This window comes from Pituophis catenifer, unplaced genomic scaffold, assembly GCF_029215685.1.
Source record: "Pituophis catenifer annectens isolate HBS135680 unplaced genomic scaffold, rPitCat1.0.hap2 SCAF_1, whole genome shotgun sequence".
NCBI lineage: Eukaryota > Metazoa > Chordata > Lepidosauria > Squamata > Colubridae > Pituophis > Pituophis catenifer.
In genome coordinates, this window is record NW_027256881.1 from 111,172,455 (window position 1) to 111,196,724 (window position 24,270).

Here is a 24,270-nt window from a genome sequence, read left to right on the forward strand (position 1 = left end):
ATACTCTGCCTCCCGAGTCTCAGCTGATTGGGAGGAAATGGGAATTTTGCAGTAACCTTCCCCTGGAGTGGAGTGGGAATGGAGATTTTACAGTATCCTTCCCTGCCATGCCCACCAAACCACGCCACGCCCACCAAGCCACGCCATGCCAACAGAACCAGTAGTAAAAATTTTTGAATCCCACCACTGCTCCAAAGCCACATTTTTTCCTGAAAAAGCAAAGTTACTTCAAGTGGTAGTTCAGTCAAATCAAATGCTAGATATAACATGATAAAATTATTTTTTGTGCACAGTAGGACTGACCAACTTAGACAAAGCAATGAACTGTAACTTTAATACATTTATATACGCAACTACAATATCACAGTTGTACAAATAATTTATGATTTGTCTTCCAAGAACAGCTGTAGAAGATAAAAAAAAAAATTCCAGCATGTCAGATATAATAGAAAAATTTAAAAAGGCAGCTCATTTTAAAGAATATCCTAATCTTGTCAGGCAACAAACATTACATTATTATTGTTTAGGTGTAAAATCTTCTAACATGCAATTTGGTGTTCAACATGCAAAACTCTCAAATAGTTTTAGAGCTTTTTAGCTACTGTCTCTTCCTCCATTGCATATGAATATGTACATCTAAGAAAGTAGGCATATTGCTTCAATCATAAATCCATATAATTTACAGTTGTTGAACTTGCTACAATATTTAGAATGTTAATTCAAATGAGTGAGATACATTTATTCTAAGTTGCAAAGATGTTAAAAATAAATTGGATCAGTTGAAAAATGAGTAAACACTTGATATTTATAGAGAAAACTGCTTAGATAAGTAGGTGCAATGTGAAAGTGTTTGTATACTATATATGCATATAGATATTTAGATATAGATGATAGACAGACAGACAGTAGATATAAAATCTATGAATAGGATTTCCTTCTGAGTAGGTATTCACAGAACTGCATTGTAAGGCTTGATCTAACACTATTATAGTTTTCCCTCTTATTCAATCATGTCTGATTTTTGGTGACAGGACAAATCCCTAAAGTTTTCCTGGCAAGGTTGTTTAGAAATGTTTTGCCATTTTATCTTTCCTAGGGCTAAGAAAAAGTGACTGGATTAAGGTCACCCAGCTGGCTTTATACCCAAGTTGGAAATAAACCAGTTTTTAGCCTGATGCTTTAACCACTACACTAAACTGGTTATTATAAATATTACAAATACCAAATACAAAGGCTGACAATATCAATACAAAACAAACAGACCACATGACTACTTTCCAACTGATGCTTGTAATCTAATTAATGGAGCGGTTTGGCAAAATAGTATTCTAGAGCACCTTGAACAACTCTCGATAGTGTTAATATAATATGGGAAGAATTAACCAATTGGTAAAATGGAAAAAAATACTAATCAACTCTAAAAATGTTGTCAGTAAGGGCAAGATTCTGTATTACCTTACATTCAGAAATAACTATCCCTTAGAATAAAGAATCAATGCTTGATACTTTTTTTAAAAAAAATCTAGAATTTTATAATAAGTGCTCTTTTACAATGAATATTAATTTTCCTCTTTCATAGGATATCCCCTTGCAATAGAAAATAGCAATATTTTCTTTTTTCTTGGTTACTCACTTCTCACCTATTTATTTGCTTCTCACCATCAATACAAAAAATGTAGCATTATTCCAAATACTTTAGAGGCCAAATCCATACTATTAGCTACTTGGCAAATTATTATTTCAAGATGGCAGCTATTGAATTTCAGATTCTCAATTTGCTCTCAGTCAACATACTTCAGAGGACTGATTATGATCTTCTGAAGGAGAGGAACTGGTTGATGCCCATATAAAATGATTTTGAAAGGCTCAAAGTGTTCTATAGCAAAAAAAGAAGCCTAAAGATTACTCTAGTTTAATCTCAAATTCTGTTTCTTTACATGAAGAAGGAAGTGCTATTTTCCACACAAAGGAACAGTCATAAATCAATTCTCCAGTCTACTAATTTACTTTGTACTGCACCCATAACATAAATTTTGGAATAATTAATTTTCAAAGAATGATTTTTCCAGTACTTAAATGGACAATTAAGCAAATGCAATAGAGGAAATTTTGTTGTTTTTGCTTTTGAATATTTTATAAAGCAAGGTACGTAAACAAAAACCCAAAATACTGCTTTATATTGCGCCTTTATCTATAATATAGAGAGAATCACCCATTCTTGTTTAATTAGATACTTTCACAAGATTTTTCCCTCTTGGATTCAAGTTTAATTGCTATGCTTGGTTACTTCTGAACTATACTGTGTAGTTTTTCGCGTATGATTTCAAAAAGGCACTTTTTGAACATGCAAGTATGCAAATGTTCCACCTGCACACAACTCTTTAAAGCGATAACATCATTTCCTAGGTCCACATAACTGACCCTTTGAGGCTACTTTCACCCTACTCTTCACTCTAAAACATCAAAATAGAATTGAATCCAAAACATTACACAGTTCTATTATTTGAATAAATATTATACATTCTACTGAGACATTTGATTTAAAAATTGTGCAGAACAGGGATATAGGAATGTATTTCAGGTATGAAATATCTAGTGATTAAAAATAGCCTTCCAGGAAAGTTGAGAGATAATGAAAAATATTGCATTTTGAAAACTAAACTCCATTTATGAGAATGTATTTAAGAGAACAGAAGTTATTTCTAATATTAAAAACACAAGCACATCCTTCAAACAATGCTTAACCTTTGGTATTCCCCTTTGCAAAAGTCATAATTCAATTACACATAATTTAACAAAATATATTAATTTTCCTGATGATTATGTTTATGTTTATTTATTTGTTAGATTTTTATCTTCATTTTTTTTAGAAGTAACTCAAGGCAAAGAATATACCATATATTACTTACTCCTCTTATTTTCCCCACAACAACCCTGTGAGGTGGGTTGGGCTGAGAGAAAGTGACTGGCCCAAAGTCACCCAGCTGGTTTTCATGCTTAAGGTGAGACCAGAACTCACAATATATTGCTTTCTAGGCCAGCACCTTAATCACTATTCCAAACTGGCTCTCCATATAAACAGCATGGCTCCCTGTTTTCCTTGACATTAGAATAATGGCTACAGAAATAAAATATTTTTTTTTTAAAAAAAATCATGCTAGCATTTGCAACAGTTCAAAAGTCTAATATACATATTTTGCTCAATTAGAATTACACCATGTAATTTTGTCTGAAATTAAGACAAATGACATAATTTTAGACAAAAATACTATTTGCAAAAAATACATGGAGGTTTCAATATCTTTCCAATTATTAAAAATATTCCCTAGAAGTAGATCAGTCCTGGACTTTCCATAAAGTTTTTTTTAATGTTGTAATATGCTGCATTACTTCAATGTGATGCACATTCTGCTCCATTACCATTATCTGGTCCTTTTGCATTTCCAGGAACATTCAGATGACCTTCTTCTTTCAGTTTTGTTAATCTGAAATCTTCTCTAATTTTTTCCAACACATCTGGCTTGAAAATGACATCCAAGGCAGTCATGGCTAAAGCTTTAGCTGCTCTCAAAGCATAGAACTGAGCTTCTTCCGATCCTAGGATAATCAAACCCACAAAAGATAGAGATTTCATTTAAGTACAGGAACAATGTAGTGTAATTTCAAATCTGAAGAGATGTTTAAAACAATTTCCTTTTTAAAAGATTGCAATCTCAATTCCGCTGGAAATAGAGACTAAAGAACAGTCTTCTCTTATAGATGCAGATGTATCTACCAATGTAAAATCCACATTATTCAACTAAAATTGTATTTATACATTTGCATTGAGTTGTATCCAGTATCTGTGAGAGAAGAACTCCACTCACAGGATGCTCTGGCTTGCATGAATGGCCAGCAGATTTGGAACAAATGTATCCATTTACTTGAACCCTTTAGTTGGCAAAAGGCATCTTTCTCAGGTTCTGCCTTTGCTCCTCAATTTAGAAACCAAGATGAAACAAAAAGAATTGGTGTTTACCAATTCCACAAACTCATTTTATGTCCAGTTTAGAGCCAGCTGTTGTGAAGCCATCAGATCTTTTGCCAAGAGACTGAGAAGAAAATTAATCACTGTTATGCACAGAATATAACTCTCCATGCTTATGCAAATGTAATCTGGATACATGAATTTAGCACCAAAATTAGGCATTTATTTCTTTTCTTTTTTTTTTTTATAAAGTTTTTATTGTTAGAAAATTATAATACAATTCCACCTTTCCAGTTTCATGGTGTTGATAAACACATACATATACATATACATAATATTTACTTATTATTTACATGGTATTGCCTGATTATCTTAATTTACAAAGTACTACCCGTAGGAATTCTTACTTATATCATCCTTAATACGTATTATTACATTTTATTTACATCAACTTATATCCTTACTCCACTTTATTTCGTACTGCCTGTAGTACAACTCATTTCAATATACCCATTTAATTAATCATCAGATTGACCTTTAGCTCTTTCGAGCTTCACTTCGATTTTCTTTTCTCTAACCACTCATACCACATATCCCACACGCTATAGTAGTCAGTTTCCTCTCTATCATTAATTTCTAACGTCAGTTTGTTCATTTCGGCACATTCCATTATTTTCCTAATTACATGCTCTTTGGGTGATAACTTTTTCTCTTTCCAATGTTGAGCAAAGGAAATTCTTGCTGCTGTTATTATATGTACAATAAGATACTTCTTCTTTCTTGCAATTTCTGTCTTCAAGATTCCCAGGAGAAATATTTTTGGTTCTAACTCAATAGTGTGTCCTATTATTTCCGACAGCCATTTACATATCATCCTCCAAAATTCTTTGGCTTGTGGACAGGACCACCAACAGTGATAAAAAGTACCTTCTGGTGACCACACTTCCAGCAGTTTGGACTCATATTTGGGTAAATTTTGGCAATCCTGGCTGGTGCTAAGTGCCACCTATAAATCATCTTATATTGGTTTTCCTTATAAATTGTTGCCCTGATCATTTTGAGATTGTTGTTCCAAATTTGGTCCCACTCATCCAGATTTATAGTTTGTCCAATATTTTTCGCCCATGCTAGCATTGGGTCCTTAACCACCTCCTCTATCAAGTCGTACTCCACCAAATAATTATATAATTTGGCCAATAATTTATTATCCGTGCCCATCCATATCTTGTTGAACCCATTGCTGCCTATCTCTATGTCATATTACTCTGGTTTCTCTTCAGATCGTATAAATTTTTCGCCTTTTAGGCATTTATTTCTATCCCTTCCTTCTACATCCTGAAATACTGGCCTCATAGGAGAGAACAGCTGTAAAGAGGCCATGCTTTTTACACAAATAGAGAACATAGCTGGTTAGTTTCCTAGACCAAAAAAAATGATTTTTTTTTTCATGTTTTCTTGGTAGAGATGTGCATCCTTACCATCAGCCCTGTTCTACCACTCTCAAAAGGCACTGGCTGCCACAACAGAATAATGTGATCACTCAAACTTGACTCCATGTGCATTTTGCCACATTATTCTCAATAGGTGTTTTTTTTTTTTAATGTGAAAGATATACCCACTTTTAACTACTAACCTGCAGCTGTTGTATACTGCTCAGTATGGTTCAATGCATCAGAACCAATGTAAAAATAGGAGTGAATCCCAGGAACCACGTAACTAACATTTCCAAAGTCAGTAGAACCTAAAGAGAGCCAAAACATTTTTAGGTTTTGGAATATACCAAACAGTCTACAAGGTGGAATGTTATTGTTTGGGTTAGCAAATAAAAGTATTATTAAAGGGTACAGCAAATAAAAATATTCAGCTCCCATATAGATCCTCTTCCACACATTAAGTGCTAAGGTGGATTTTTTTTATATGTCAAATGTTAGGATTTCCAAGTTTTTGTCCCTCCATTTTAAGAACGTGAGAAATAAAAACAATGAGGAAACAAGAATCCTTATTAAAAATTGACACTTCCTATCCATCATTACTGAATGTAGGGCCAGTCTATCATACAGCATAAGCAAACAGTGAATTTAAGTTTGGTTATTATGTCAATCAACATTAGGTGACACTTCCTTTGACAGAAAAAAAACCTTCCAAATGTTTTGGATAGCCAGCTATTTTTTGCTTTTTATCTATTCTTGTTTTTAATTTTTTTCCCATTCCTTATGGATTTTTTCTAGCTTAGGAATAGCGTTATGTCAGATCTCATTGCATGCATTGCATGTTTCAAAGGTCCCCACAGATTTTTGATAATACTGATGTCTTGGGACTATGTTTCTTGTAAAAAGTTCATGGGAATTCTTGGTGTATATTTCATATTTCTGAAATATGCAACATCTTTTCAGCTTCTTTGTTAACTGTAGGATATTAGCTTTTAAAATATATACATATTTAGTTAAACCCCTTCTCAACGGCACAGTATTTTCTGGGTCACTGGCTACCATACATCCTCCAAGCATAATAAAGCCACACCCATGTTTAATGGATGCCAAAATGTTTCAAACTTATTGAGATTTTCTTTGGCATAATTTAGGAGATGACAAATGTGATCAGGCCAGATAAATGGTTTCTTTTGACAATTCTCTCAGGCAGATATTCTTCAATAAAATTATATTTTAAAAAAGGGGTTATATGTTAACTGTTACCTGTTAACTCATTTATATTGTCATCAGAAATGAAGTCTATGCCAAGCTTCTTGCCATTTTCTTTGTAAATTTTTTGTAGAGTCTTATTAGGAAGCACATTGTAGAAATCAGTTTCACTATCTTGTAATTCCACCTAGACAAGAAAAAAATATTTGGAAATATCAGGCCATAGAAAATAAAGAGCTTATTATTCAATCCTAGGCACATTTCATTCAGAAAACAACCCTAATATACTAAAAATAACAATAACATTTAAATCTTTTACACAGGTATTTGAAATTAAACCATAGTTAATACAATTGGATTTATACTATAGTAAACATATAAAAACTTACTGCATTATTTGTAACTGATTAGGACTAATCCACCCTTTTTATCCTAAAGGGATAAAAATTCTCAGATTGTGAGAATTGTGGTTCCTTCCAAAATGGCAACGGCTCTGTGGGACCCAGCCAAGTTGGAAGTAGGCCCTAGGGACCCAGTGGGGCAGAAGGGGGGTGGCAAGATAGGTGGTCAGTCATAAGGATTGCCAAGCGTCTGAATTTTATTCATGTGATGATGGAAGCCCTGCAGTGGCCACAACTTTGGGTACAGGTTGTCAATCACATCATTCAGTGTCATCATAATTTTGAATGATCACTGAACAAATGTTCTAAGTCAAGGACTATCTGAATGTAGAATAATGGAAATTGTGGATACTAGCTAAATAACTGAGTTTGAGTTAATAATTTATGAATTTGCCAATAGATACAATTAATTATAGTTGTTACAGAGCACTTTTTAGCCATCTCTTCCCTACATACTATGGTAGTTTTGATCAGTACTTGAACAATTCACAATTATACAAAAGGCAAACTTTATATTGCACTGCTATTCTTTCAACTCAAATAATCCATGTTTTTTTAAAAAATCAGTTTATATTATTCTTTGGAAAAGTTATCCAGCAGTCTTACTTCACACCCAGTTGCTAGAGCTGCAGCTTTAAAACAATTCTCTGCTTTTTCCTTTAAGGTAGAGAGTTCCCTTAAGGAAGGAGCACGCAAGTAAAATTCTAATTCAGTGTAAGAAGGGATGATATTAGGCTTCACACCTCCATTCTTTATTATTCCTACAATGAAGAAGAAATAGGTAATTGAAATTAGTTTGGCACTTAGGTTTTCTGAGGCTTATTGCAAAACAGCTAAACAGAAAAGTCCTAACTTGATCCAAGGCTCTCTGCTTTGCCAGTAGATAAATGAGAACTTACACTGAAGACACTCAGGCACTAAAGAAAAGCAATGGACATCTGAATTCCAAAATCAGGAGTTTCCACTTTCTACTATATTTCTCTGTTGCTTATTTATTGCTCTTAAAATTGAAAAAACAAAACAAAAAAAACCTCTCACCCTATCTATACCAAGCAGAGCCAAATAAGAAATATCAAGCAGAAGCAAAATATATTTACAGTATATTAGGAAGAAATTAGGATAAAACCACCCTTTCGTATTTTAATTCTTAGGGCCTCAACTTTTGGTTAAAACTGGACAATTTAAAATGTCATATTTAGTTCAGCATCCATATCAATGCATTTTCAAATACATTTCTCTTTTTTTCTGTTCAATATAATTATGCTAGAAAGAAGAACAGTGCTAATGTATTTTTGTATTGTACATTGTATTATTATCAGCCAAAACCTCGGAAGGACATCCATGGTATATTGCACATTTACTTTAACCCCTGAATCTTTTCCAGACCTGAAAAATATTGTGAAATATGGGGGGTGGGGGGTGTATGTGTGTACATATATACATTTGTTTTTACTTGCTTAATTCTAACATATACCTCAAGAAAAAAACATTTGATGCCAGTTTTAAGAGTAGGAATTACTTTATACTTTCCTGCTCTGATTTGAAAGCATGACTTAATCTCAAATTTACTTTCATTCTAGCATAGAAACAATTTAGTCATGAAACTGAAATGGAAATACATCATAATTGTAATATTACTAAAATCAAAATTCATAATGCATGATAATAAATATAAAATCAGGAAGAAATACTGAAATCTGACATGATACACCTGATATATCTACAATTACAATTATTTATTTTCTCTACTTCTTTCTTCAGGTGCGCTCCATGTTTTTCTGTGGGAAATCACCGTAATTCTAACCCCAAAAGGTTTAATGTATTTTCTCTCTTATGGGACATTACAATAATTTTTAGGCAAGCAATTTGGTTCTGTAACAACTCAATGCAGGCAACTGGGTGTGGGCAGCTGGGGGCAGCCCCCTCACCATCACCAAGTCCCCTTACCAACTCACTGCTGCCAGGTTGTTGCAGAACAACCCAACATGAACAATTTGTTGCGGGAACAACTTGCTGTGAGTGCCTGGGGGGGTGTGGGTGAGCGAGGGGGAGAGCCAGGGGTGTGTGTGGGGGTGAGCAAGTGAGGAGAGATAGCTGAGCAGGTGGGCGGAGCGGTGGGTGGGGAGGAGGTGGCAATCAGAGTCTTCTCATTCTCACATCCCCTACTGCCGCCACCATTGCCTTGCCCATCCAGCTGGGCAAGGCGAGGCAAGACAAGGCGATAGTGAGGGTGTAGTTGGGGATGGGTGGCAGCTTTACCACTGCTGCCCCCCCCCCAGTTTAATTGCAGGGCCTGGGCTTCTGCCCCGCTGGATATTGTGTGAGACAGTCGGAGAGAGCACTGGGGCACACAAACATTTGCAGAGCACCAGAGTCAAGGAATGTTAAGGTATGGTGGTAGTGGCAGCCATGAGTCCTTTCTCTGCCAGGAAGAGCCAAGGTGGGAACTCTACAGCCACTATGGAGAGATTTTAGAGGAGCTGATAGAGCATTGGAGCAATGTTCCCTCCAAAGCCAGGAGGGTGATTTCATGATGTTTCTGGTCATGTGCAGAGTGCGTTTCTCTAGGAGAACAGAAGGGATAATAATAGGAAGGGGAGGTCTTCCTGAGCCCAAATTTCTTGTCTGGAGTGTCGCTAATGGCATTTTCTCCCTGGGCTCAGTAGCCCTTCACACCTGCACTCTGTTCCGGCTCCACCTGCCACCAGCATGGATGAGACCAGGTTGGCAGTCTCTAGTCGGGCTCCACAGGACCAAATCACCAAGAAGGCAAAGGAAGAAGCCAAAAGGTGGTTGGGCCACTGAGTCAAACCATGCCCTCCCCAGATGTGTTGCAAGCAGGGCCGGATTTTCCTATAGGCTAACTAGGCTTCAGCCTAGGGCCTCAAGATCAAGAGGGGCCTACACAGTGGTGGGATTCTGGGGGTTCTAGGGGGTTCGCCCGAGCCCTTTGTTAAATTGCTGGCTTGCCCGCCCCTCACCTCCCACCCGCGCGGCGCCAGCCTACCGTAGCCAGGGGTGGGCAATAGTGGCTTTTTTACAACCTGTGGATTTCAACTTCCAGAATTCCTGAGACAGCTTGGCTGTCTGAGGAATTCTGGGAGTTGAAGGCCACAGGTTGTAAAAGAGCCACAATTGCCCACCCCTTCCCTAGCCTGAGTTCTGCTGCCTGGGATCCACTGGGCTGCCACGTGATTCCCCACCGGCTCCGGACGCAAGAGAGCTGGATGGAGAAAGCCGCTTCCATGCCTTCACTCACCCTCACTCTCTGCTCTGTTGGATCGTCGGCCATTCGCTTACCCCGCCCACTCCCCATCTATTGCTGCCTCCGATGGCTAGAGGAAAAAAAAACTGCAAATTCTTGCCGCGGGGCTTCAAAGGGCCGCCCTAGAGCCAGTGCTGCAGCCGAACCCTTTGTTAAATTGCTGGCTTGCCCCGCCCCTCCGCACCACTATTTATTGCCAATAAATAGTGGTGGGCGAGGGGCGGGGGAGCCAGCAATTTAACAAAGGGTTCGGTGTTTTTTTTGTAATTTTATTGGCCCCCGGAGCTTCAGCATAGGCTAATTAGCCCTTGCTTAGATCGGCTCCCGACCCCCAGCTGATTTGCTCTCAGCTGTTTTGCTCACGGATCTGCTCCTTGCTTGCAAAGAGTGCTGATTTTTTCCCCCCTAGCTATACTGAAAAACGAAAGAGAAAGTAAAGCAGGCTGTTGGCTTTGCACGTTGGAAAATTAGGCAGGCAGATTTCTTTTCTTTTTCCTCACCAAAAAAGGTAGGTGCAAACAACAGGAAATTTAGGGAAAAAAAGGAGATTTTAAAACACAAAAGAAAAAAAGCTCTATTTAACTAGGGAATTGTAATAATTGAGATACTATTAATTGTATATTGTGTTGAAAGCAGAAATGGTTAAGTTGTGGTTTGGAGGAATATATGGGGGAAATTATTTGGTTTATTATTATTGGTAAATATAATTAATTGATTTGTAAGAAATTGGATTGCATGGAAATAATTGGAATATTCATGTTCATGTTGATTAATATACAAAAAAGGTAGTTATATAACTAATTGATTTATATTAAAATGTTGAATTCATATTAAACAACTGTAATATTACATAATTAACCAATGTGAGGATGGATATAAAAATAGATGACAATGGGAAGGGGTATAATATAGAATAGAAGGGAAAAATTGAATTTGATTAAGATTAGAGATGAGGATGAGGGTAATATTGGTTTTTTACAAAAATAGATGAGGAATAAATATGGCAAAAAGGAAATATAGAAATTGTAAATTTAATTGAAATGACTAAACACTGTTTAAATTTGTGAACCGGCCAAATACTCTGTTCAAAGAAAATACATTGTATGTTTGTATGTGTGTTTCTAATTATTGTTATTTATTCATATTTGTTCTCTTTTATTCTTTAAAGTTTAACAATTCATTCTTTATCTTAATATCTTTATATTTGTTTGGGGTTGGCTTTCTTCACTTTCATCTTTTTTATTGTACAGCAATCTTTCTCCTCAAACCTACCACCTCTCTTTTCTTTCCTTCTTACTTTCTCTTCCTCCCCCTCTTCTTCTCCTCCCTACTTCCTCTTCCTTTCTCCTTCTCCTCCTCTCTTCCTCCCTCTCTCTCCTACTCTAATTTCCCTTCCCTTCCTTCACCCCTCTCTATTGCTGTATCCTTTTATGCATATGGACTACTCAGAGGGCTGAAAAAGTTATTTCTGACTGGTCCTCGCACTTTTGATCAGTCCTCGAACTTACGACTGTCCTCACATTTTACGTTTTTGCCCTATCTTGTCACCATGGTGAAGAAAAGCAGTTGTGAAATGAGTGACATGGTTGTTAAGAAAGCTGCACAGGCATAAATGTGAGGATGGTCATAAGTGTGAGGACTGGTCAAATGTGCGAGGCCCAGTCAGAAATGACTTTTTTCAGCCCTCTGAAAAAAGTCTATGCACACCCACTTGGTCACATGACGAGCTACCCACGCCTACACAGTCACGTGACCAGCTAGCCACGCCCACCCAGTCACATGATTGCCAAGCCACACCTCCAACTAAGCCACGCCCACAGAACCTGTTGTTAAAAAATTGAATCCCACCACTGGTGAAAGGGCCTCATAAGTAGAATAGCCTAGGGCCTCTTTCAATCTAAATCCGGCCCTGGTTGCAAGAAGCAACCCTCACCTACCCCTGGCCAGTACATCTGTCAGGTTGGAAGGAAAAGAGATCCCAATCCTTTCTGTGTGTTTTCCCATCTTGTATGCCCAAGAAAGCTTTGCAAATCAGGCGAGTGGAAAAAAAATAGAAAACACTTTATTATCACAACAGGATCTGTTAATGTTTATTATTATTATAAGTAATTAAGGATTATTTGTTCATTCATTTGGTGTTTTGCTGACACAGCAGTTTATTTGTCTGAGCTGCATCCAAGTTGCCAATTGTCCTGTGCTCTGCTCTCTTTTTTGCCCTGTGGGGATACGGTGACCATATTTCATTGGAGGAAAGAAATAAAGAATAAAGAAATAAAGAATAATCCTGAAAGGGAGCAAATCTAAAGGGGCTTCCCATTTTCACATCCCCTACTGCCACCGCCATTGCTTCCATGTCAACCTCCAGGCCATTTGGAGTTTGGACCATTTGATGGTGGTGGTGATGGGTGGGGTGGTTGGGAGGAAGCAGGTGGCAGCCGGGAGCTTCAGATTTGCTCCCTTTCAGGCTTATTCTTTATTTCTTTCTTCCAACAAAATATGGTCACTGTACCCACAGGGCACAAAAGAGAATGGAGCAAAGGACAATTGGCAACTTGGATGCAGCTCAGACAAATAAGCTGTTGTGTCAGCAAAACACCAAATGAATGGACAAAATAATTAGCAGAGGCTGGCTGGAATAATCTTTAATTAATTGTAATAATAAGTAACTCTCATAGGTCCTGTTGTGATAATAAAGTGCCTTGTATTTTTTTTTCTCCACTCGCCTGATTCATACAGCTTTCCTGGGCATACAAGATGGGAAAACACACAGAAAGGGTTGGGATCTCTTTTCCTTCCAACCTGTCAGATGTGTTGGCCAGGGGCAGGTGAGGAGGGTTGCCTCTCGCAGCACACCTGGGGAGGGTATGGTTTGACTCAGTGGCTTAACCACCTTTTGGCTTCTTCCTTTGCCTTCTCCTTTGCAGAGCAGGTGATTTGGTCCTGCGGAGCTTAGCTAGAGGCTGCCAACCTGGTCTCATCCTAGATAATCTAGTTTTATTAATTCTTTTGCTCATTTTGGAACAATGTTCTTATTTTAAAAGAGTTACAATCAAAATATTATTGTCTCAAGCTACTGTAAATTTGCCATATCCTAAGCTTTGCAATGTGACATCTATAATAAGCTTCTATTCATTAAATGTAATGTGACAGTTTTAAAATTATATCTATGGTATTAATAAAACAGTTTCATTCAGGGATGGGGAAATTTTTCACCCTCCAGAGTCAGATAGATAGATAGATATACCCAAAAAGATCCCATGGTACAGATATTCAGAAGCTGTCAGAAATATCTGAAAAGACCAAGTATGTATTTTTGAGTCCTTGGGTAAGCAGTATCTCTTCCCAATATTTGAGATTATAATTTCATAATCATAGATTATCCAACATATTAAGGTTTATATGATATAAAGCATAAAGATTACTTTGAGCCACACGTTTCTGAAATTAATATACAAAATCATCTTGCTTTGTCAGCAGCCCATTAAATGATGAAACATTTAGAACTGCTATTGCCACACAGAATTAATTTCCGCAGCAAGATGAAAATAAAAGAATGGAACATCCCATACCCAACCAAACTGTTCCATACTTAAGATATTTATATAGTAACAAATACTGCTGTATAAATATCCTGGGAAATTGCTCATTTGAAGAGAATGTAAAAACTAAAACAGTGAACAATTAGGCAATGCTATGAACCAATTTACATCTTTCTAAAAAACAATCGCCATACTAATTAAAAATCCACTTATATAATGCTTGTTGTTGAGGTGTGTGCCGACTTCCTGAACATGTCCCTGCAGTTTTCTTGGCAACATTTTCAAAAGTGGTTTGCTACTGTCTATTTCTTAGTATTGTGAGAGAGTGACTGGCCCAAAGTAATCTAGCTAGCTTCCTGCCTAAGGCAGCACTAAAACCCCTAGTTTTCTGATTTCTAGCCTAGTGCCTCCAATTACCCTACAGATTGGTGCTTTATATGATGCTTAACATTTAGCTAATCATTCTCAGTGGCATAACATGTTCATTTTAAAAGCAGAAAGCTGCTTGAATTACAAACTGGCATACAGATGCCTTGTCTACTTAAATACTTTTCTTTAGATTTATTTCAATGGTCAGAAGAAAAGCTAAATGCTTACTAGAAAGTTAATGTAATAAATACAACTTAAGGATGGCTTAGTTTAGTTTAAAATTATAGAAAAAATAATCTTCTGTAGCCAGCCTAACTAGCAACAAATTCACCTACAATAACTCTATTATGATCAACCTAACATGGACCCAAAATGGACAGAAGAAAAAAAAAAAAAAAACAGTATCAGCACAGATTTGCACCTGGAAAAAGAGTGTTTCATAGCAATATTTACAGATTTCCTCGAAGTCCCCTACCAACTTCCATGCAATTTTGAGGAGGTAGATCACCTGGGGGATAAAACACACCATCACTTACTCTCTCCTATAGTGTTAGTGAACTGTACAAATTACTGTTTGAAGGGAGCAGTATATAAATTGAAGTAAATTTAAATTAATGATTTCTGCCTAAGACTTCAGAAGCTATGTCGTTCTAACTTAAGAGAGTATGAAATGAAACCTTCACAAAGCAGAAACTGGATGGATGAAATACAGAAAAGAGAATTATCTGGAAAAGGAGATAATTTGCCTCTACCAATAAGTCACTAAATAAATATTTTATCTAGGTCAAAACAGATGTCATGTCGCATGTGGAACACTTTTTATCTTCTATTTAAGGTATATTAATTCCCTTATTATATATGTGTAATACTCTGAAAGGAAACCCCAACAACTGGAAATAAAATCCAAATATTTTATTAAACAAGATCAAATGGCATGGAAAAATGGTGATTAAAATACCCTAAAGACAATATTGGGAAAAACAAATTATTTATCCCTTAACCAAGAATCTTTTGCTTTTTAGATAATTTATGAGAGATTTTTTATATATATATCATATTTAAGGAAACCATATGGATTTCATTTAACTCCATTTTTCATTATTATTATTATTATTATGTAGCTATTAGATACATATTGCATATAATTATTTTTAAAGCATCCACAATAATTATCTTTGGGATGCAAGATAATTCAGTCTCTTTCAAGAAATGTCCTTAAATTAAGCATTTATATAATAAAATTACTGATTTCACCATGATTACTTCTAAATGCATACATATGTATTTCCTTTATATATCTAGAGAATGAATGCAAGTTCTTCCTCGGGCAAAGGCCATATTTAATTTTTGAATTAAACTAACTTCAGAATGGAGGATTAAAGCTACATTTTTATTTTATTTACATTTAATTAAAATTAAACATGTTAATTTAACTTTACACTCTGAAAATATGGATTTAATGATTATGTAAAAGCTAATTTGATAGCATTAGCTGCTTCATATTTTCATATGAAAAACAGAGTTTTTACCATTATGCATTTAATACCATATTGGAATAATTAAAACTAATAAACGTAAGCAGCTGTTCATTGTGTATAACATTATTAACATGCCAGATAGAACACATTTGCTTAATCAGGGTCTTATATAACTTGTTGGACTTAAGAGTGAAGGAAGGTCTCACCATGTACTCTCCATGTCGGTTTCATTTGCTGTCTTAAAAGGGACAGATTGTTGTATGCAAGCACAGCAGCATCTAATGCATTTAGTCCTTCCCAAGGGTAAGCAGCAGCATGAGAAGTTTTTCCATAGTATTTCACAGTCACACTAGGAAATAAAAGTCATCGCTTGTTTTTAAACAATTTTAAAGGAAAGAAAATCCCTTTGGGTTCATTTCATGAAAATAATTTTAAGGAGGTAAGTGCATGCTGCATTGTATAGTATTACTTCAAAGCTCTACAAAGATCTGAAACTCAACAACACAAGGTTATGAATGGAAGGTGATACAGAGCTTCCATAATCAAAGCTAATCTTTGGCACATAAAATAAAGCCTGGAGGAAATTAGTGAATTAGTACCTAAAATCTTTAGCAAAACCATGTAAAAAGAACATGTTAAACATGTATGAAGATGAAAACATCCTGAAGTTTTATTAAAGGTTTATCTTCTCTACTGTCTTCTTTCTACAGTAGTTTTGCTTACACCAATTTTGTTTAATCCATGGTTTACTGTTTAAGCCAGAGCCTATCTAAAAAATGAGCATATTAAATGTGCTTTGTTTGGTCATTCCTATGTTTCCTTCCACTGTTCTTGGCCAGTATCTAGTACAGAGCAAACCCAGATAAGACTAACTTATTTGCTCTTCCTAGGACAGGAAAATGAACAAATCTCACTATTGTTTACTTCTATATGTTAACCCAGAAATCATTTCTAGACAGGAAAAAATGTTTTACAGAACACAATACACCTGCATTAGAAGTGTAGTTATACAGATTAATTTCTCACAGTAATTCAAATAAAGAAATCTATGTGTCACAGAGGAGCTCCATAGAAGACCAAGTCATCTGAACTAGGCCAAAATAAAGAGGTAAGACAGCAGATGTTTCTTTTATGCAGTATACATGACTGGTAAAATATATTTTACTTCCTTTCCAAAGATAAAGTCTTATTTGACTTGAGCTTGACTATGGTTATGTCCCTGTAGTTCTGCTGGCAATGAAATGAAGGCTGTTTGCCATTGCTTTCCTACAGAATGTATGTTTCACCTCCCTCACTTGCAGCCATCCTTCTTACTGGTGGCCTCTCATTTGAATACTGAGTCAAACTCTGATCAGCTTTTTTGAGATCAACTCAGGGGTGAAATGCTCCCGGTTCGGACCGGATCAGCCGATCAGGTAGCGATGGCGGCGGGGGGTTCAGAGAACCAGTAGCAAACATCCCTGCCCACCCCCCGCCCAGCTGAGCCGCACGATCATCAGAGGCTTTTTTTTTTTACTTTTAAAAGCATTTCCCTAGCATGCTGAGTAAATTATAAATATATAAGTAGAATAGTTTTAAATGTATTTTTTACTAAATTCAGAAATCAATAAGATGAAAAGAACATAATGTAAGGAAAAACAAACTACAATTATAGTTAGTTTCATGTATTCATGCAGTGATTTTTGGAAGGCTGTGATAAAGTGAAATAAGCAATAATTACCAGCTGTTATTATATTTCCCCCACTGTAATTATGAGACACTGATGGCTTACTGTAATAAGGAGTAATACAAGGATTTAATATAAATCATTCACAGTTGGAACTTAAATATATAAAATTTAAATACCTATGCTTAAAAACAGTCCAGATGGGCATTTTATCACTCATCATAGAGCCCTCATCAGGAATATCTGGAGCCTGTAACAATTGAGACCTACCTAATCTCTTAGTGAAGACTATTCTACAATGAAGGTGCAGCTACTGAAAGATTTCTGTTTCAGTTTTAGATATTTGCCAATAAATTCTAAATCAGCAAAATAGGGTTGAAATTTTAACATTCCCAAATTCTGTTTCTTGATATATCGGTAATTTTTCATAATTTCATAATGCTTTATAAACATTCAGTTTTCACTCATTATTTTTAAGATTGCATTTGTAACTCGGTTCCTGTTAGTCAAATGTTATATTTTATCATGTTTTTCATTATCAATGCTGTCATTTTAGTAATGCTTTTAAAAGTTAAAAAAAAAGCCTCTGATGATCGTGCGGCTCAGCTGGGATCGTCAGAGGCTTCTAAAAGCATTTTGTTCTGCAACCTCTTCGGCTGAAGAGGTTGTAGAAAAAAAATGCCTTTAAAATAAAAAGCTGAGTTGCTTGATCATCAAAGGCTTTTAAAAGCATTTTTTTCTGCAACCTCTTAAGGTTGTAGAAAAAATGCTTTTAAAAGTAAAAAAAAAAAAGTTGGCCACGCCCACCGAGTCACATTACCCCCCCCCACCCCACCAAGCCACTCCCACAGAACTGGTAGTAACAAATTTTACATTTCACCACTGGATCAACTAATTGCCCAAATGTGGTCACCCATCTGTTTATTTCCAAATAAACATGTGTTTGTTAAATCTAGAAAAGTAATATACTAAAATGACAGCATTGATAATGAAAAACATGATAAAATATAACATTTGACTAACAGGAACCGAGTTACAAATGCAATCTTAAAAATAATGAGTGAAAACTGAATGTTTATAAAGCATTATGAAATTATGAAAAATTACCGATATATCAAGAAACAGAATTTGGGAATGTTAAAATTTCAACCCTATTTTGCTGATTTAGAATTTATTGGCAAATATCTAAAACTGAAACAGAAATCTTTCAGTAGCTGCACCTTCATTGTAGAATAGTCTTCACTAAGAGATTAGGTAGGTCTCAATTGTTACAGGCTCCAGATATTCCTGATGAGGGCTCTATGATGAGTGATAAAATGCCCATCTGGACTGTTTTTAAGCATAGGTATTTAAATTTTATATATTTAAGTTCCAACTGTGAATGATTTATATTAAATCCTTGTATTACTCCTTATTACAGTAAGCCATCAGTGTCTCATAATTACAGTGGGGGAAATATAATAACAGCTGGTAATTATTGCTTATTTCACTTTATCACAGCCTTCCAAAAATCACTGCATGAATACATGAAACTAACTATAATTGTAGTTTGTTTTTCCTTACATTATGTTCTTTTCATCTTATTGATTTCTGAATTTAGTAAAAAATACATTTAAAACTATTCTACTTATATATTTATAATTTACTCAGCATGCTAAGGAATTCTGATTCTGCAAAGAATTATAAGTAAAGGAATGTGCACTTCTTTCAAAACAGAGGAACTCTGGATTATAGCTCATATTTTTCATTCACAACACTGAATATTATGCTTCACTTAATGCTACTGGTAGATGCCTGTACTCATATTGTATTTCATATAAGTAACTACCAAGCATGATAGATTTCTAAGCACAAATGAAAAATCTGTATGCATAGTCCATTGATGATACGATATGTATCATCAGAGGACATGCCAGATCACTGAATGCTGGGAAGATGAAAGGTAATAGAAGAAAAGGGTGATCAGCAACAAGGTGGATGAACTCAGTTACAACAAAGATGGGTGCACTGAAGGTCTGAAGACTTGAAGGCCTAGGTTAAGGACCAATGGCCTTAAAGAAAATTTATCTATGCCCTCATTAAGATCTGACATTGGCTTGATGATACATAATCAATTCCCATCCCATGTAATGGGCCTTCATAAAAATGATGAGCGCCAAAGCTCAAAGACAAAAAAGCAGAACATTTAAGATTAGCAAAGATCTGCACATTTCATAACATTGTTTTAGAAGATGCATATAACCCATACAATAAATGTGCTACACATTAATTTTAAATTTAGAACTTACAGCGTAAAAAAGATGGTTTTCCCAAATCATTTCCTAAATAAACTTTACAAACACATCAGAATATTCTTTTCCAGAGCACAAAACAATTGTGTAGATTTGTGCTGCATTATCAGCATTGTCTCAAATAACCAAGCAACTTGCAAAGGACACCTCAGAACTTAATTTATTTGGGTCATGCCTGGGTTTAATTTATTAGCATGAAAAAGAATGAAACAGGGCAATATACGAAGAACCAAAGATTCCATTTCTAGAACAAGTATTTGTTGGTAAATTCAGCCTTCCAGTATCCATGAATCCTTCTGCCTATTTATGCCTATAGATACATTTTTTAATTAGAGTGAGCATGAAATGAAACACAGAATTTAAGATATAAACCTATTCATGTAAAGGTTACGTCTATTTTTCTGTTAAACACATTGGTAAGAACTACTATCTGAACTTGCTTTCTTCTCCCTGCTCCATCTCAGCTTTTTCCTTTCTTTTGCATCTTTTACACTATATCAATCTGTAGATAGAGATGAACTGCGGGCTTTTTCAGATGAAGAGAAGCACACAAAATAGTGCCTCTGACAAGGAATACTACTAGCAGGCAATATCTGGTCCTAAGGCTGAAGCAAAAGGTAGGTTGTACCTGTACATTTTTATAATTTTGTTTAGCTAATAAGATGTGGCATATAAACACTGTAAACAATTATTAGTTAGAAAATATATTTTTGTTTCCTAGGATTCTGTGTTAGAAATGTAATCGGTTCTAAACTAGAAATCTAATGCTGACTCATTTGAGAAGTAAATGAGAAATAACTTTCTATAAAATGTGTGCTAAGTATAAGGAGTAAGGGACGCGGGGGCTCAGTGGCTAAGACATTGAGCTTGTCAATTGAAAGGTCAGCAGTTCAACGGTTCGAATCCCTAGTGCCGCATAACAGGGTGAGCTCCCATTACTTGTCCCAGCTTCTGCCAACCTAGCAGTTGGAAAGCACTTAAAAAATGCAAGTAGAAAAATAGGGACCACCTTTGGTGGGAAGGTAACAGCGTTCCATGAGCCTTATAGTACAGCTACATGTCACATGACAAAGTAGTCATTTGGAAATACTGAAAATAATAACATGGTAAAAGGGGAGAAAGATGTACTTGTTGCAACCTCTATAATGATGAAGTTTCATGAACTTTTAAAAATAGTTGCTTAGTTTTGTTTTTTTTTAAATAAAATATTGGACTACTGATAGCTACACGTTCATAAAAAATTACAATATAAAAATATTCAGATTAAATGAATACTGCATATTTCAGATATATCTGATAACTGATTTCTCCTGATTTCCTACTATTTTATTTTACTTTAATTTTACATGTAATACATTACCAAAGAAGTTACTGAAAGGTCACAAAACAGGTTGCCATTTGTGATATTTTCCTTACTTCACAATTACCAAATTCATATTGCCAAGTATATTACCAAGCAAAACTGAACCAATAAGCAAATATGGAGCATTGTAAATAAGCAGGTAAGAAAGGAATTCCATAGCCCTGCTCTGGGATAACAATAATGTGGGAGCCTTTGGTGTTTAGCAGATGTTTGGGTAATATATAGCTGTGGTGTTTATAGAAAATCAATAGAGGTATCATCAGGAATGCCTGCAAGGTTGTGTATATGTGTATGTGTCAAAAAAGTCAAGATGGCAGGCATGCCCTTACAATTAAAGCCCTACCTCTTTGTACAACTGGTGGAACATACAAAGAGGTGAGGGATTCAACTGTGCAGTTACATCCACTATTTTTTTTTAACATCCTCACAACGACAGAAGCCCCTGTAAAAAGGTAATGGCTGCTCCATTTTCTAGTTATAAACAACTGGCTTATATTTACTAGTTATAAACAATTGGCCAATACTATTGGGCCGAACTTAGAATTACACTGCTTAAAAATGAGAAAACAAGAAAAAAAAATCAAAAACAGTACAGGCAAGTTATTACAGGTAATCCTCAATTAATGACCACAATTGGGATTGGAACTTGCTTTATTAAGCAATGCAGTTGTTAAGTGAGTTGCCCCCAATTTTATGACCTTTTTTGCCACAGTCCTTAAGTGAATCCTAGTTCCCCCACTGATTTTGGTTGTTGGAAGCCCACTGGGAAGGTTGCAAATGGTGATCACTTGACCATGGGACCTGTAACTGTTGTAAACACATGCCATTTGCCAAGTATCAACTTTTGATCATGTGACCGTGGTGACTTTGAGAGTTGTATGTGTGACGACTGGTTGTAAGTCACTTTTTCAAGAGCCATATGTTGGAACAGACATTAAATGAGTAATAATAAGTCAAGGGCTACCTGGAATAACTATTTTTTGTAGAAGCAGTTTCTGAAAATGCTTACCCCCGTGTTTATCAAAACAACGCAGAGCCCTGGGTAAGCTATGGTTGCAAGAAATTGTTGCTTTTGCTTATCGTAGATATTATTCCTTTCTCTTTGGGGATTAAAGTTTGGCATTCTGCCACCTTCAAATATTAAGACAGGAACACTGAATACAAGTGAATTATTGGCAGTGGTGGCAATTGTTATTTCTGACCATTGCTGCTTCCCTAGTAAGGTATAATATAATAATGAGTACTAACCATGAGTAAGAACAAGGGCCATTTTAGTAGGACTCCTCAAATGTAGGAGTACTGTAGGAGCAAGAAGAATTCATGCTGTTGCTACAACTGTCAGTCAAAGGAACAAAAATGTTAATAATGGAAGTGGCTCTAAAGCAATAAAAACTGAAATATGGACTTCTGATCTCCCTCCTATATTATCTACCATTTTCCTCCCAAAGAGACCCTTCAGGATATTATATACCGAGCACAGAACCTCAACTTTTGCATAACACAGGCAAAATGAAGAAGTTTACTGCTGAATTACATAAATGTGTTGTAGGGTGTTGTTCACGAACTGACACAAAAGATGAAAAAGGATTCCGAGCAGCCTTCCGAATCTAAAAGGAGATCAAAAGGCACAGGACCCTTTTTCAGACACTCTCAGCAAAGTTTTCCCACTCCTCTGTACTCACTCGTGTTCGGCAATATCAGGTAAATAAGCTGCATCTTCTTGAGAGGGATGAGCCATAAGAACAACATCTAAACTATCAAAAGCCCCAGCTTTAATTAAGTCTATTTTGCCTCCTCCATCTTCTTCAGCAGGGGTACCCAGCACTGTGATCTAAAACGAGAAGATGAGAAGACATCAGGGTCTGGAAAAACAACAACAGCACATCCCGCCTGGGAATCCCAGCCAGGGAAAGCCTGTTTACTGGGATGCGTGTGCTCCTCTCTTCCAACACTATGCTCAGACTGACAACATTTTCAAAATGCATAGCTTTCTAGATAAAGATAAGAGATTTACAAAACAACAACGAAGGAGGAAGGGGGGAGATATGCTCAAAATCTAAAGTTAGCACTTTATAATCCCGTGTGCTCCCTAGCATTAAAACCAAGGAGGGTGGTGAAGAGGACCAAGATGCCGACTCACTTAGACTGTGTTGTTTCTGTGTCATATAATATATGTATAATTTTTTCTTTCTTTTTTTCTTTTCTTTCTTTCTTTCTTGCCTCTTTCTTTCTTTCTGTCTCTTGCTTGCTTGCTTACTTGCCTCTTTTTCTTTCTTTCTTTCTTTCTTTCTTTCTTTCTTTCTTTCTTTCTTTCTTTCTTCTTTCTTTCTTTCTCTTCCTTCCTTTCCTTCCTATCTTCCTTCCTTCCTTTCCTTCCTTCCTATCTTCCTTCCTTCCTTCCTTCTTCATATTTATGTAGTGTATATTGGAGGTGGTGACCCTTTGTGAGTTGTATGCAACGAAATTTCATTTTAACGTCTGTCGATTAGTGTACGTTTAAAGTGACAATAAAGTTATTCTAAGCTTCTCACCTTAACAGCGGGCGCCTGGCGAGGGAGGCCGGCGGGGTTCTGGCGAAGGCTTTCCAGGGCGCCCTTCAGGCCCAGTGCGGCGGCGGCTCCCACTTCGGCGATGAGGTTGTGCCCGCAGGCGTGCCCGATGGAGGGCAGGGCGTCGTACTCGCACAGGAAGGCCAGCCGAAGCGGCGGCGGCTGCGGGAGACCCTGGCTGGCTTCGGCGGGAGAGCAGGACGCCCCGTCCCATTTCCAGTCCGCCCGGAAGGCCGTTTCTAACTTGTAATTGCGTTGCACCGACCAGGCGGCCGAAGAGGAGGAGACGGGCAGGCCGGCGAAGAAGCGCGTCAGGGCGGCGTGAGCCTGGTGTTCCTCGAAAGCCAGCTCCGGGTGGCTCCAGATCTCCCGGCTTAGCTCACCCAGGCGCTGCGAAGACTCGTCGATACATTCAGCCGCCCATCGCTTCCATTCGTCCAAGCGCATCTCCGAGGCGGACGACGCCTCCCCTGCTTCGTTGGGTCTCATTGCAATGGTCGGACAAAAGGAAGGAAGCGCCGGAGAAAATAAAAGGCAGCAGAGGGACTGTTCTCAGCTTTCCGAGGAGAGGAAAAATAATAATAATAATAATAATAACAATAACGCTGCATTAAAAAAAAATACCCCTAAAAAAGGACTAGCGGCTGCGAAACTCGCCGAGCAGTCTGAACTTCACGTTGCCCGAGAGGCATCTTATATATCCTCGTTTATTTCGCAACTCTTTCCCTGGAGCCTGCTGGGAA

General features: G+C 36.7%; 1 protein-coding gene across 1 annotated transcript; it reads right to left on the minus strand.

Annotated features, from left to right (window-relative positions):
* Positions 1 to 307: 307 nt before the first annotated feature.
* Positions 308 to 24,224, minus strand: PM20D2 (peptidase M20 domain containing 2). Its single transcript, XM_070932857.1, has 7 exons — positions 23,510 to 24,224; positions 22,661 to 22,809; positions 15,865 to 16,007; positions 7,614 to 7,768; positions 6,661 to 6,793; positions 5,601 to 5,708; positions 308 to 3,597 (listed from the first exon to the last, which is right to left on the minus strand). Exons 1-7 carry the CDS (start codon positions 24,014 to 24,016, stop codon positions 3,392 to 3,394), a joined length of 1,401 nt encoding a protein of 466 aa, XP_070788958.1. The 5' UTR covers positions 24,017 to 24,224; the 3' UTR covers positions 308 to 3,391.
* Between the last annotated feature and the right edge of the window lie 46 nt (positions 24,225 to 24,270).

Bases quoted from the DNA above. Each gene is read 5' to 3' on its own strand.
- PM20D2 (XM_070932857.1), bottom strand. From the start codon at position 24,016: ATGAGACCCAACGAAGCAGGGGAGGCGTCGTCCGCCTCGGAGATGCGC. The intron at 16,008-22,660 runs GTGAGTACAGAG...TTTATTTCCTAG, and splicing joins CCTGATATTGCCGAACACGA to TGTGACTGTGAAATACTATG. The intron at 5,709-6,660 runs GTAACAGTTAAC...GGCTCTCTTTAG, and splicing joins CAATATAAATGAGTTAACAG to GTTCTACTGACTTTGGAAAT.